Source organism: Trichechus manatus, unplaced genomic scaffold (assembly GCF_000243295.1).
Source record: "Trichechus manatus latirostris isolate Lorelei unplaced genomic scaffold, TriManLat1.0 scaffold00093, whole genome shotgun sequence".
Taxonomy (NCBI): domain Eukaryota; kingdom Metazoa; phylum Chordata; class Mammalia; order Sirenia; family Trichechidae; genus Trichechus; species Trichechus manatus.
The window spans coordinates 9,159,738-9,174,899 of NW_004444029.1; the positions used below are offsets into that span (position 1 = coordinate 9,159,738).

A 15,162-nucleotide genomic window follows, 5' to 3' on the forward strand; every position below is an offset into this window, starting at 1 on the left:
AAGAGTATTTGTATTTTCAACAACGAGGCTGAAGAAGACAGTATTTCACCCAGAAAATTTAACCTCAAGTAGCGAGGTTTCGGAGTCCCTGGGTGGCACAAATGGCTAAGTGCTCGGCTGCTAACTGAAAGTTTCGCAGCTCAAACCCACCCACCAGTGCCTTCGAAGAAAGTCCTGGTGATCTGCTTCCAAAAAATCAGCCATCGAAAACCCTTTGGAGCACAGTTCTACTCGGACACACATAGGGACGTGATAAGTCAGAGTCGACTTGATGGCAACTGGCCTGTTTTGGTTTTTATTTTTCTGTGAGATTTCAAGTACCCTGCCCCTGGGGTAGGGGTGTATTTTTGATCAGCTCCCCCCGCCCAGGATTTTCCGTAAGGAATACCCCACTGTTCTGAGCCCTTGCTGTTTCTTGGGGATGACTTGCTGTTTGCTTCTCCCCGACCCCGTCTAGGGCCGCCCCCACCCAGCTCGGGCCCCGAGCAGCACTCCTCGGCCTCCATCTTCGAGCACGTGGACAGGATCTCCCACTCAGCCGAGGCCAGCCGCCGGGTCCCCAATAAGATCCAGCTGATTGCCATGCAGCCCATCCCAGCTCCCCCGGCCCAGCACCCTGCACTGGGCGACCGAGTGGCGGAAACCAACAAAATTAACAAGGAGGTATTTGTCTTTAGAGAAAGTGTGTTCCTGGAAGACTGACGTTCTGATGTGCTCAGGGTTAAACACGAGGGAATGTCACGGACACAGAGGTCCCTAGCTGTCTGACCCGCTGACAGCTGTTGTTAGCCTTAAAGACTGCCCTTGGCTTCTTAGACCAGTGCTGTTCAAGACTGGGAGTGTCAGCTGCAGGCCTGCTTGCCCCGGCTGGCATCCGGGAACTTGGATTTCAGGAGCATTCCCATCACCCTATCTGATTAGAGTGCCTCCCGGGCCTGCACTGTCTATACAGACAATATGGTGTTGCCTGCCTTTGGGGAGGGAGGGATCTGGGTGTGTGCCAGGCAGAGGGTAAGGTGCCCAGGTGGTACAAATGGTTTGTGCTTGACTACTAACCTAAAGATCGGTGGTTTGAACCCACCCAGAGGCCCCTGGGAAGACAGGCCTGGGGATCTGCTTCTGAAAGGTCCCAGCCTTGAAAACCCTACGGAGCAGTTCTGTCCTGCACACGTGGGGTCGCCTTGAGTTGGGGCTGACTGGACAGCAACTGACAACAGGCTGAGAGTGCTTGATGACCAGCCCCCAGTAAAAACCAATTTTAAAGGCTTTATCTGCCCCTGCTTTGGGGGGAGATAACACGACGTGCCCCTCAAATACACCAGCACCAGCGCAGTGTTGGTTGGAATAAAGCTCGTTAGCTTTAGCATGGGGAGAGCCTCAGGCAGGCCTCTCCTTGACAGACGAGCTTCAGAGGGCGCATGGAGGGTGCATGGCAGCCCACAGGGAGCGCTTATGCCTCCTTCGCTGTCACCTCCTCAGATTCAGACTGCGCTGCGGCACAAGTCGGAGATCGAGCACCATCGGAACAAAATCCGGCTCCGCGCCAAGCGCCGCGGGCACTATGAGTTCCCGGTGGTGGACGACCTGTCCTCGGGCGACACCCGGGAGCGCCACCGCGTGTACCGCCGCGCACAGATGCAGATCGACAAGATCCTGGACCCCACGGCCAGCGTGCCCTCTGTGTTCATCGAGCCCAGGAAGAGGTGGGTCCGGCAGCGGGGCCGGGCGCCGGGCCGGGCGGCTCTGCAGTGTCCCGGGTGCAGGGGGCCAGTGGAGATGCCTTGCAGCTGCATTCCCGTGTTCAAAGGGCGCCTGTCCACTTTGAAGCAGTAGTCTGTAGAAATCAGCTGAAGAGGTTTACAGCAGGGAGGATGTGTAGGTCTTGGGGCATCTTTTCATCTCCACCCTGACCTTTGTGTGCAAGGGCCTCTCATTTTTAGCCTGGTTTCCAAGTGCCTCTGGGCATTTCCTCTGGATTTCATTTCCCCCCAAGATCGGCATGTCTAAATGGTGGGCATCCATTCCTTGTCCAGCCAGCTCCTCCCATGCCCCCTGGCCCTCCTTCTCTCATCCCCCTCTTTCCTCTCTCACCATTACCTGGGGGCGGCGCTGGTTGAGCGGTAGAATTCTCGCCTTTTATGTGGGAGACCTGGGTTCTGTTCCCGGCCAGTGCACCTCGTGCACAGCCACCCCCCGTCTGTCAGTGGAGGCTGGCATGTTGCCATGATGCTAAACAGGTTTCAGCAGAGCTTCCAGACCAAGACAGACTAGGAAGAAAGGCCTGGTGATCTACTTCTGAAAATCAGCCAATGCAAACGCTATGGAGCACACCAGTCCAACCCCTAACCAATATGGGATGGCACAGGACCAGGCAGCACGAAGTCGCCACCAGTTGGGGCTGACTCACCGGCAGCTAACAACAGTGTCACCGCCCAGGCGGGTTCCTGGCTGAGCCCTTTCCCTCTGTCCCCTCAGCCATCCTCGGAGTCTAGGGCCTCACCTTCCCCTACCACAGGTCCATGTTCTTTAATCACTGCCCTCCTTTATGCCTTTCTCTGATTAAAACCTGCGCTGGTGTTCATGGCTGCCCCCTGGGAACTGCACTCCCGTGGTGGGAGGGTCTGCCTCTCATCCCAGCTGATTCCCATCCACCAGGACACAGCGCTTCCCTCCACGAAGGTCCCAGCTGCGTTCCCGCCTGGCTCTCGGCATGAGGGGCCTGCCCCTTAGTCCTCTTCCCACACCCTCCCATGCCTTGAGACCCTCCCCACCCTCAGGACCTGGCCCAGGCCTTCCAGCAGTGAGGACGCTCCTGATGCCTTCTCTCCTCTAGACATCTCTGCCAAATAATGCAGAGAACCCACGTGACCTTGTGTTGTTCTGGGTGCTCCAGGTGTGCTCACTGTCCGCCCAGGTAGACCGTGCGCTGCGCTGCCTGAGCGCAGACACTGCGTCTCATGCTTGTTAATATCCGTGGGGTGGTGGCCATGTGGTCAGCGCGTTATCGATCCTCCCCGTTTAGTGGGTGAGCCCGGGCAAGAAGGTTTCTTTCTGTGACGGTAACTCCCTTTCCCGGCAGTTCGCGGATAAAGCGATCTCCCAAACCGCGCCGGAAGCACCAGGTCAACGGCTGCCCCGCGGACGCCGAGAAGGACAGGCTCATCACCACGGACAGTGACGGCACCTACAAGCGGCCCCCCGGTGTGCACAACTCGGCCTACATCGGGTGCCCGGTGCGTCCCTGGGCTTCTCTGTCTGGGGCGGGTGGGAGGTGGCGGCCCCAGGGAAGGTGTGTGGGTGGGAGAGGAGGCTTGAGCGGTGCTGGCTGCTGCCCCGGGGTGCTGGCGACACCTGGGCCAGCGCCTCGGGCCAGCGGGGTGGGGGTGGGCCTGCTCCTTGGGTGGGCCCTCAGCCACATAAAGTGAGGGACTCTGGAAGCGTACTGTACATTTTACCCTTCTGTATTCAAGCCCTGTTCTCAAGCTTTAGAATGGGAGCTTCTTGAGAGTAATTGGAAAAGAGAGAGACACATCCAGAAAGTTCTCTTGTCTAACCCTCCCACGCCTACCCGCTTTGAGAGAGTCGTTCCGGGTTTCTTGGTAGCAGAGGGGTGTTAAGGGTTTTGTCCCCACCCCCATCCCCAGAGATAGATATTGTCTATCTACAGATTGATATCTATATGTCATATAGTCTCCAGACAGTATTGATATCTGTATGGTGTTTGAGCTCTGACTACCCACCCCCACCTCACTAAAAAGGTATTGCATTTGCTAGTATATATATTTTTATGAGAAAAAGATGGGGCTTTTTGGGAATTAAGAAATAAGAAATTAAACATTTTTCAAATTGAAAGGGACACAGAGTTACTTGAAATGTTAAAGGCAGAACTTATAACGTTAAGACCCACACACAGAGACCCCTCTGAGTAGGGAAGAAGCCAGCCCCACTGAGGGGCCCTGGGAAATACAGACAGACACCCCATGGCAGAGGGAAGCGCCGGACGCAGCTGACTCCGGAACACCGTGAAAACGGTGCTCCCCGAAAGCCCCACGGGGGCAACCTGTCCTGTTGTCCAGGGAGAAGCTGTTTAGCAACAAGCACACCCATTGCCGTCAAGTCGATTCCAACTCATAGCAACCCTATAGGACAGAGTAGAACTGCCCCATAGCGTTTCCAAGGAGCGGCTGGTGGATTCGAACTGCCAACCTTTTGGTTAGCAGCCAAACGCTTAACCACAGCGCCACCAGGGCTCCTTTGGACTTTAGATAGAGCTTCTTTGGTAGGCCATTTCTTACTTGAGGTTTGTGCTTTTCTTCTATATTACATGAGGAGCTAGCACTGAAAGGCAGTACATCTAAATACACAGATGTGCCAAACGGCACACCTACATCGGGCCTAAACATCAGCCAGTCATGATCATCGGAAAGAACCAGGCTTTTCCTTGAGTGACCAGCCTGCTGGATTTTAGTGTCCGAAAGCCCGACGGTGACTTTCATAACCTACTAAAGAGGACTAGTGTGAATCCGGAGAATTGGAAGGGCTGCAAACGAGACACTTCCTGCTCGATAGAATTTGCAGTGTGGTGTGCTACTTCAGATGGAAATGTCGCTGGCCGTCCTCACAGTAGATGGCGCTCTTGTGCTTTGTCTTGGGTGGCTGTGGTGTTTGGCTCCATCTGGGAAGGCTGTACCCTTGGCTCACGGGGACAGCGGCCTCCTTTCTTCTTTGTCCCACATGGGACTTCCAGACCCTGTTGTGGCAGGCTAATGAGTAGAAGCAGGGACAACGCTCCTTCTTCCCCCTCATTTCCCAGCCAGCTGTGGCTCCTTTTTTCACAGTACCCTGTGGAAGAAAACCAAAAAAACCAAACCCCTTTGCCGTTGAGTTGATTCCGACTCATAGTGAGTCTAGGACAGAGTAGAACCGCCCCGGAGAGTTTTCAAGGAGCGCTGGTGGGTTTGAACTGTCGTCCTTCGGGTTAGCAGCCGGAGCCCTTACCCACCGGGCCACGGGGGCCTTTTCTAATTGCCCTGCGTTGTGTCATCCAATGCAGTCGAGTGTTGTGTAGGGGGTCACCTGTGTTCTGCTTGCTTCACCTTCACCCATGACCCTAAATCTTCCTCTTTTGTGGTGACCCGGTTGTCCTTTTCTCTCAGCAGACAGCACGGCGCCTCCTCCTTCGGTTAGTAAATTGTTGGCTTGGTGGCGCACTTTGGACCACAGCCTTCCTTATTGGGTCCTGAAGAAACCCAGCGACTGAGAAGGGCGCGCGTCTGCGCCTGTGTCCACTTCACAAGGACGGGGCACAGGATCCTTCTGGTGTCAGGTCATAAACCGTAGACCCCCTTTGGGGCCCCACATCCGTATTAAAAATTCAAAACAGGAAAATGTCTAGTCTGTAGACCTTCCAACTCTCTGAACTCACGCCAGTCCTCTTGGGTAGGTTGTGGAGTCACAGTCAGATGTTAAATGCCACTTGGTAGAACCTTTCCTGGGGTATTACAGACCTGGAGAAACAGACTTGTAGGCCCAAGTGTGTGTGTACACAGGAGTGAAGCCTCCAGGTGGGGGCTGTTGGGAACAGCAGAGCCCCTGCCCCATCCCTCTAGGTCAGTCACTGCTCAGTAGGCCTGGGTGTGTCTGTGTTGGAGTGAGGGCCCGTGATGCTAGGCTCTGTCTGGAGAATCCAGACATCTGAGTTCTCGATGAACGTTCCAGCTTTTTAAACGTTGGCTATCTCCTTTCACCAGGCCAAGGACCACAGGTGTGTGGGCTGTGTGTGGGCTTGCCAGTTTGTAGTATGGTTTCCCCTCTGTTTGGAGTTCACCAACTGCTGCCCGTAATATTTGATGCTGGCCTGAATAACAACTGATCTGACGCTGGACAGACCATAATCAGTGGGAAGCATTTTGCAGGTGTTGGCCAAGATGAGCGATGTGTCTGTGGAATAGAGTTTTTCTCTGTAAGAGATGTACTGATGCTGACAGATATGGGACTCTCTTCGTGGGTCCCTTGAGTAGATTGAGCCAACCTGCCACGCTCAACTGCAGGCCCGTTGGGCCCATGAACCATTCCAGAAAAGAGGAGCCCACCCTTCCTCCCACAGGGCACACGGCCACCTCTTCCTGCAGAACCTCTTTCCTTTTCAGTGTTCCGGTGATGGTAACTGTGGTGTTTGGGCTTACAGAGCCACTGAGGCTGGAGAGGGCCCTTCCTGCATTGTGTGCCTTTCTTGGCCCCTTACAGCTCATCCAGTGTATGTTATGGCAATTACTTTGCTCATAAAGCAATATCAAGAAACAAGCTTTAAAAATAAAACCTTAATCAAATGTTCTATTCCTGCCCTTTAAATAGTGGGTGGAGAACATAATTTATGCCTTTCTTGTTGACTCGTGGCGTCCAAAGATTCCTCAATTTTAAAGACAAATGGTTCCTGAATAAATAATTGTTACTGTAGTATATATCAGCCCCTGGAGAAGGACATCACGCTTGGTAAAGCAGAGGGTCAGAGAAAAAGAGGAAGACCCTCAACGAGATGGATTGACGCAGTGGCTGCAACAATGGGCTCAAGCATAACAATGATTGTGAGGATGGCGCAGGACCGGGCAGTGTTCCGTTCTGTAGTACACCAGGTCGCTATGAGTCGGAACCGACTCAGTGGCACCTCACAACAACAACATTTACTATAGTAAGTAGTTGTTTAATAGGCATTGTACCTGTTTATGCGCACGCACACAGACCTCCACATATAGTTATAATACAGTGGTGACTTAGAGCTCCATGGAGAGTGTATTTTTTCCTACAGTTAATAGTTGACAGGCTGCTTTACTTTTTGGTTTCTGTATCTAAGGAAAGCGACTAGATTTTTTAGTATATATTGTTTGAGACATTTTTTGTGGCTGCTTAAGGGCCTTTTAAAAAATATGTGCTTCTGGGTACTGCACTGTATTGCAGATCATTGAGTTTTACCGGACAAATGATGGTTGGATATCTTTACTTCTTCCTTTTTTCCTGATGCAAGCTTTTTGTTCCCAGGAAATGTCAGCTGTCATTTTTTGCTTCTTTTCCTTGATGACTGTGAAGTTTGTTTTGGGGTTTTAGGTCCCCAGGGAAGCGTGTGTCTGACTGCTCTTTTCTCTGGCATTGCCCTGTAGTCTGATCCCGACCTCCCAGTGGAAGTCCAGACGGTATCCTCGACCGAGCTGGGGCGGTACCCAGGCTTGCCCTTCCCGGCCTCCCAATACATCCCGCCCCAGCCATCCATTGAGGAGGCCCGCCAGACCATGCATTCCCTCCTGGACGATGCCTTCGCCCTCGTGGCCCCCAGCAGCCAGCCGGCCGGTGCCGCGGTTGCCAGCCCCGGGCTCCCCGCCGGCCTGCCTGTCAACAGCACCCCTTCCCGGGAAGAGAGGAGAGCCACCCAGTGGGGTTCCTTCTACAGCCCAGCTCAGACAGCCAACAACTCGTGCAGCGTGAGTCCTCTCGTGGGCAAGGTTTGTGGGTTTGTTGCCTGACTACTTCACTTTTGGGGTCCCTGCAGCACGCTGGTTGCGTTTGGTAAGAATTAAAGCTTGGATAATGGGTCTTAGTTCTCCTGATCTCCTGCGACATTAACTCTTGGAGTCCCTGGGTGGTGCAAACAGTGAACACACTTGGCTGCTAACTGAAAGGTTGGAGGCTCAAGTCTGCCCAGAGGCACCTCGGAAGAAAGTCCTGGCGATCTACTTCCAAAAAATCAGCCATTTGCAAACCCTGTGGAGCACAGTTCTACTCTGACACACGTGGGGTCTCCATGAGTCAGAATCGACTCGATGGTAACTGGAAAAAAAGTTAGTTCTTAATGTTGGAAGGAGTTCTTGTATGCAGCTCAGATGTTTTCTTTTTTGAAGAATTAGGGGAAAGGTATGATTTTTAGGGAAGCATCTTCCCGGGTTGCTTACAGTTTTGTGAAATAGAGGTGGAGTAACCGCCCAACCATATTCTCACTGATGTCTACATAAAGGATGTAGCTTTGACTGTGCCAAACTGGTTAACTTCTAGTACGGCCACCTGAGCACCGGAGGGGCCCTTGGGGGTCTGGGAGCGTAGGCAGCCCGGCCACACCAGGCAGGGACAGCTGTTTTCAAATATCACATTTCCATCTTGGGAGCTGACATTTTAGCATTTCATCTGCCTTTGTTATCCTTTCTTTCTTTATATTCATACTAAGTCAGTTCTTTCATGTCAAATGTACTGTCTCAAGACATGAAGAAGCAATATGAATATTATTTTCTGTTAATTTCAGATTAAATATCTCCACATCACAGCTGCCCCCCTCCCCTGAACCCCGGGCAGCAGATGGTCTTCTCACTGTCTCTCTGGTTTTCCGCTTTCCGGAATGTCACCTGGTGGGGACCATACAGTATGTGGCTTTTCAGGCTGGCTTCTTTCACTGAGAAACATGTAGTGAAGTTTCCTCCATGTCTTTTTGTAGATTGTTAGCTCGTTTCTTTTTGCCGCTGAATAATATTTCCTTGTATGGATGAACCACAGTATGTGTATCTGGTCACTGATTGAAGGGTATCTTGGTTAGTTCCAGTTTTGGGCAGTTACGAATAAAGCTGTTACAAGTATCCATGTGCAGACTTTTATGTGGACATATGCTTTTCAGTTCATTTGGGTAAATACCTAGGAGTGGTGTCTTAGACATCTAGGGCTGCTGTAGCAAGTGGATGGCTTTAACCAAGAGGAGTTTATTCTCTCACAGTCCAGTAGGCTACAAGTCCAATTCCTCCATCGGCTCTGGAGCAAAGCCCGTGTCATCAGTCTTCCCTTGGTCTGGGAGCTTCTCTGTGCAGGAACCTCAGGTCCAAAGGACGCACTTTGCTCCCAGCACTGCTTTCTTGGTGGTATGAGATTCCCATGTGTCTCTGCTCACTTCTCTCTTTTATATCTCAAAAGAGATTGGCTTAAGACACTATGCAATCTTGCATACCTCATCAGTATAACTGCCGCTAATCTATCTTATTACATCGTAGTGATTGAATTTACAACACATAAGGAAATCACATCAGATTACAAAATGATACACAATTATACAACACTGGGAATCATGACCCAGCCAAGTTGACAGATATTTTTGGGGGACACAGTTCAATCCATGACAAGTGGAATTGCTGGATCTTACGGTAAGCCTGTGTTTAGCTTTGTAGGAAACTGCCAGACTGTTCTCCCAAAGTGGCTGTACCATTTTGCGTTCCTACCAGCAATGGATGACGCTTCCTGTTGCTCCGCATCCTTGCCATACTGATGATACAGCAATTTTAACAGTAATTTTTGACAGATTTGTGTTACTATTTTAATTACTTATTACTATTTATTTATTATTATAAACTCATTTAATTATTATTCATTGTTCATAGGTGTTGGGCATTGAAGATTCCGTGGTAATGCTTTAATCTTAACAAGGAGCCCTGGTGGTGCAATGGTTAAGCATTCGGCTGCTAACCAAAAGGTCAGCGGTTCAAACCCACCCAGCGGCTCCACGGGAGAAAGACCTGGCGATCTGCTTCTGTAAAGATTACAGCCTAGGAAGCCCTATGGGGCAGTTCCACTCTGTCCTATAGAGTTATCATGAGTCAGAATTGACCCAACAGCACACAACAACCATCTTAACCTACAATTCAAATCCATAGCAAGATTTTTATAAACATTGTTTTTCCGTGGTTTCTCTTGGTGGGTGGACTTATGAGGTTGCCTGTGTGTATTTTGATGAGAATGGTAGCAGTTCAACCTAGCGGAAGACCAGAATCCTGGTTTGGACCTGGGTTATCTAATATAGTCTCAACATGCCCAGGAATGGATTGTAAAGTTTCTGCTCATTGCCAGGACGAACCTGATCGCCCTTTATTTGCTTCCTCTGACTCCAGCGAAAGCCACAGGAATGTGGGTTTCAGGTGCCTGCAATTACCACGTGAGCTTCTATTGACTGTCTGTTGACATTCGAGTTCCTTTTTTGCCATTTTAAGGGTGTTGGTTATGCATTGGTGCCCTGGTGGCGCCGTGATTAAGCGTTTGCTAACCGAAAGGTCAGCAGCTCGAATCCACCAGCTGCTCCTTGGAAGCCCTATGGGGCAGTTCTAATCTGTCCTATAGGGTCACTTGTGTCGGAATCGACTCGACGGCAATGGGTTTTAATAACTGTTGAAGGAGCCCTGGTGGCGAAGTGGTTAAAGCACGTGGCTGCTAACCAAAAGATCAATGGTTGGAACCCACCAGCCGTTCCTTGGGAGAAAGATGTGGCAGTCTGCTTCGGTAAAGATTTCAGCCTTGGAAACCCTATGGGGCAGTTCTACTCTGTCCTATAGGGTTGCTATGAGTCGGAATCGCCTCGACAGCAATGGGTTAGTTATGCATTAGTGAGTCAGGGCATTTGGCTGTATTTCTGCTTCCCAGAGTAGAGGTAAATCATCTCTGGGTAGGTTTCTCAGGAGCGGTATGGATACCTGGGTTAAGAAATGTTACAAGCAGAACTTTCTGTCCAGCTGCTTCACCGCAGGCTGATCCCCAGGTGCTACCAACCATTTGATTTGCCTTTCCTGCTCTGCCCGTGTTTTATACTGAATAGAAAGAGGGGTGCATGAAGAAGGGATTTTTATTGATATAGCCGATTCAATTCTTATAATTCAATTTTGTCCCCAAACTTTTGTACAGGTGTATACCAATTTAAAGTAAGTGCCTGTCCTTCTTCCTCAATTCTTTTTTTTTTTTTTTTTAACCTTTTTCGTGGGGGCATTTAATCTCTAGAAAAATAACGTCTTTGTTCTGACTACAGGAGAATTGATGTGCTTAGCACTAGAATAATACAAAAAAGAGTAGACAGCTATTTTGTACCGTTTTTCTTTCAGTTTATCACTTACTCAAAAAAAAAAAAAAAACCCATTGGCATCAAGTTGATTCAGACTCATGGTGACCCCGTGTGTGTCAGAGTAGAACTGTGCTCCACAGGGTTTTCAATGGCTGTGATCTTTTGGAAATAGATTGCCAGGACTTTCTTGCAAGTTGCCTTTGGGTCAATGTGAACGGCCAACCTTTTGGTTAGTAGCCAAGCACCCAACTGCCACCGTCACTCATGGATCTCTATTACTTACTAACCAGAACCTGTTGCCGTTGAGTCATTTCTGGCTCATAACCACCCTCCAAGACAAAGTAGAACTGCCCCATAGGGATTCGAACTGCTGACCTCTTGGTTAGCATCCGAGCTCTTAACCACTGAGCCTGAGAAGTAAACTCTTAAGCCTTGATTTTTTTGTTTTGTTTTGTTTTGCATATGAATATGTTTACATAACCCAAACTTGCTGAAAGCACAAAGGCCATCATGAAGAATCTTTATCCAGTCTCAAATTTCCTTTTATTATTTGGAAAAAGAATCAAAGTACCTTTCCTTCTACACCTCCCTTCTTCTGTAATCCTTGTCAGTTTATTTTGCTTCAGTGAAGGAACTCTATATGGTCCTAATCTGTCTCCCTCTGCCACGGGGATGGAAGCAGAGCAGGTCAGGAGGTGAAGTAACTGGACTCCAGTTTCATATCTGATAATCCCTTCAGAACTCTGTGAGGTAGAGATCATTGTTTCCTTCTTGCATAAGGAAATCAGGGAAGTAGGTTGCCCAGTCTGTCTGACTCCAAAGCATCTGTTTTCCCCCCACAAAGCAGGAATCTGTTCACAGGGGAAAGCTGGTGTTGGGGACCAGGATGGCGCTGAGTAGTAGTGAGTGCGTGGTCTGTGGATACAGACTTATTAGGAAATTACTCGACTTCTTTGTGAGTTAGTTTCAGCTACAAAACAGAGGTAGTAGTACTGTATTTTTACGCAAATAACGCACGCCTGCTGTTTGTTTGCCAACTGCTCCTGTGCTTATTTTAACAAGCACTGCTCTGCCAATTTTTTTTTTTTTTTACATTTGATGGGAGGGAGAGGTTGGCAAACAAACATAGAAGGCATGTGTTATTTGTGTAAAAATAACAGTACCTACATTTTAGTATTATGGTGGGTTTGAGTTAATCCACATACAGTAAACCCCAAAAAACCCAAACCCATTGCCGTCGAGTCGATTCCAACTCAGCAACCCCACAGGACAGAGTAGAGCTGCCCCGTAGGGTTTCCAAGGAGCAGCTGGTAGATTCGACTTGCCGACCTCTTGGTTAGCAGCCATACGGTAATTAGTACAAAATACTGATTCAGTCAATGGCAGCTTAAAAAACGAAGATCTGATAATTAGAGCAGGCCCAGAAACAAGGATGACTTAGTACTTAACTTGGAGCACGTCATTCTGAACGACCAGTTGGTCCAATCTAACTGGAGCTGGATGGTCTCCACCCAGAGTTAGCATTCTGTTGACATACCTGATTCCAAGATAACGATTCAGAGTTATTGGCAAGAAATGCTGAAATAAGAATCCCACGTACATTAGGGTTAGAATACATTCATTTCTTGAGGAATGCAACAGCTGTCTTAGCTGTGTATTTCTTTAAGTCATACACCATATTGTTTTACACCCACAGAGCACTTATTGTGAGGATCAGAAACCCACTCAGGTTAGCTCAAGTAAGAAGAGTTGACTGAAGGATATGGGGATGCCTCATGGAACTCAGGGTAGGAAGTAGAGCTGGGCCTCTTTAGAGCCAGAAAAGTCAGAAGCTGAAGGTGCTCGCATCATCTCTAAGGGTCTCTCTGATTTCAGATTCTCTTTGTGTCCTTTCTCTTTCTACAGCATTCTACAACATGGTACAACACTTGCATAGCTCAGTGTCTTGAACTGATTTGAATTGCTGCTGAATACTCACTGGGTCTGGTGGCCATTGTGGGTCTGGTGGCAGCATCACTTGTACTAAATGTGGCCACCTAGGCCTCCCCTTTTAGCAGAGACCTGGGTTTATAGAAAGTGAGGCTATAGGCAAGAGCAGGCACAGAAAGCCTGTCTATTATTCATATTTTTAGTTACAGTATACAAAAGATAAAAAGGTCTAGAGATTGGTTGTGTTTTGTTTTTGTTTTTTTCTAAATCCTGGTAGCCCAGTGCCCCAAATGAAATGTCTAATATTACCTGATGACAGAATAACCCCACTAGCTTGCTCATTTTTTATGAGAAAATAATTCTCTTGAAAGTTGATCCTGCAAACCTAAATTTGTAATTTTGCTGTTGTCACTTTATAATAAGGATTAAATATTAATCTTCTTTTCTTCCAGAGATATGAAGACTATGGAATGACTCCCTCATCGGGCCCACTGCCAAGGTAAGGTTTTTTGATGGACATGTTTTATGACTTTCTCACATAGGTTGTCTTTTTAATTTTGTAAACTCATTTCTCTTAGTATGAGTAGGTTCAAATTCTGAGTTATATGTTCTCTTGATCTAACAAAAAAAAGTAGAAGAAAAGATGGAATTTAAGCTCTACTTCCAGTAATGACAAACTAGATCATTTGGATCTACCCTCCTGCCGAAGGCAACTAGAAAAGCTGGACAAGATACTAAAAAGAGAGAGAAAGAACGAGACAGTGAGTGCTAGCAAGGCAGTGAAGTGTTCTGGGGCCAAAATCCAGGAATTTGGGGGCTAGAATATGGAGCCTAGAGAGTGACAGCTGATATAGTAATAGAAACAATGAAAAACGGAAGACAACCGATATTTCTAAAGAGCATATGGTCAAGACAGAACCATTTTTCCTTCTGCGTGAGAATGTGACCTTTGTTTCATTAACTGTCCAACTAGCCAAAAGAATGTCAACTATGTTACTAGGCAACTTTACTGGGGATAAAAAGGGTCCCTCACAGACAAACTACAACTGGGCGGGAGTTCCATGTATGAACTGTAAATACCTGATGAAATGCTGTAACTTGGGTTTTTGAATACGGTGAGTCCTGTAGCTGGGCACGTCCCTCCCAGGAACCCTGAAAACTATGTCTATGGAGTTGATACAAGAAATATTGGCTCCTCCCCGCAAAACTTTGCCCTAAGATAATCTTTAAACCTTAAACCAAAAATACCCCCCGAAGTCCTCTTAAAACCGAACAATAGCTTAGCTTAACTAGTAAAGAATGTCTCCCTGAACATTGTACTCATTTCAGATCTGTCTATACAGGATCAAAGTGACAACAGCAGCTTGAAAGATTAGATAGGAACCTGTAGTGGCAGCGAGTTTATGTTAACGGGGGCGGAACAGCTCAGCAAAGGAGGATGAGAATGGTTGTTTAACTCGAAGAATGTAATCGATATCCCTGAATTGTACATGTAGAAGCTCTTGAACCGGTGTATGTTTTGCAGTGTATATTCTCAACAGCAACAGCAACAAATAAAATAAACCATAAAAAAAAGGGAGAGCGATATTGACTCCTTTGGGGCATAAGACATCAGCCAGTGCTCACCTGGTGTGGCTCTTGTCTCCTGTCGCCTGAACTGCTTCAGGTGTTTACAGAAGAGGAAAGTTCACCCAGTGGCAAGCTGTAGCTCCTGTTCTAGGTCCTCCCCATAGTCTGATGCCTGGAGTGTAGTTGAGCCTAAGGAGTCTCCTGGTGGGTGTTGTAGGACTGAACAAAAATAATTGCAACTTAGAATTCCATGTCTAATGGAAATATCCTTCAAGAAGGAAGCTGAAATAAAGACATTTCCACAAAACAGTAATTGGCAACTGCACTAATAAAACTATTGAGGGGTGTTCTTCAGACGGTAGGCAAGTGATCCCAGATGGAAGTTTGGAGATGCGTGAAAGAATGAAGAACAGCAGTATAAGGCAACAATAATGTTAGGTCAATATTAAATAAACACATAACATGAGAGCATGTGAATCAGGAGCAGTTAGAGTTAAGGTGTCCTATAGTCCTTGGTTTGTCTGGAAAGATGTAAAAGTAGTAATTTATGTTAGACTATAATACGTTAAGGACCCTGGTGTAATTTTTAGGGTAACCCTAAAAGAAGGTTTAAATATGAAGATAACCAGGGAAATCCTGGCTGGAGCAAAGGAGAATGAAGAAGACTAAAGACACAAGGGACGGCCTCCACCAGACTGAGTCCAGCACAACTAGATGGGGCCCGGCTACCATCACTCACTGCTCTGACCGGGATCACAACAGAAGGTCCCGGACAGAGCTGGAGAAAAATGTAGAACAAAATTCTGACTCACAAAAAA

At 48.1% G+C, this 15,162-nt stretch overlaps 1 protein-coding gene across 1 annotated transcript in view; it reads left to right on the forward strand.

The window, feature by feature from the left end:
• KIAA1549 (KIAA1549 ortholog) overlaps positions 1-15,162 on the forward strand; it is a 78,311-nt gene that overhangs the window by 52,023 nt on the left and 11,126 nt on the right. Inside the window, exons 11-15 of the mRNA XM_012557298.2 lie at positions 458-663; positions 1,480-1,703; positions 3,080-3,233; positions 7,155-7,472; positions 13,228-13,274. Coding sequence (XP_012412752.1) covers positions 458-663; positions 1,480-1,703; positions 3,080-3,233; positions 7,155-7,472; positions 13,228-13,274 — 949 coding nt within the window. The remainder of the gene's footprint in view (positions 1-457; positions 664-1,479; positions 1,704-3,079; positions 3,234-7,154; positions 7,473-13,227; positions 13,275-15,162) is intronic.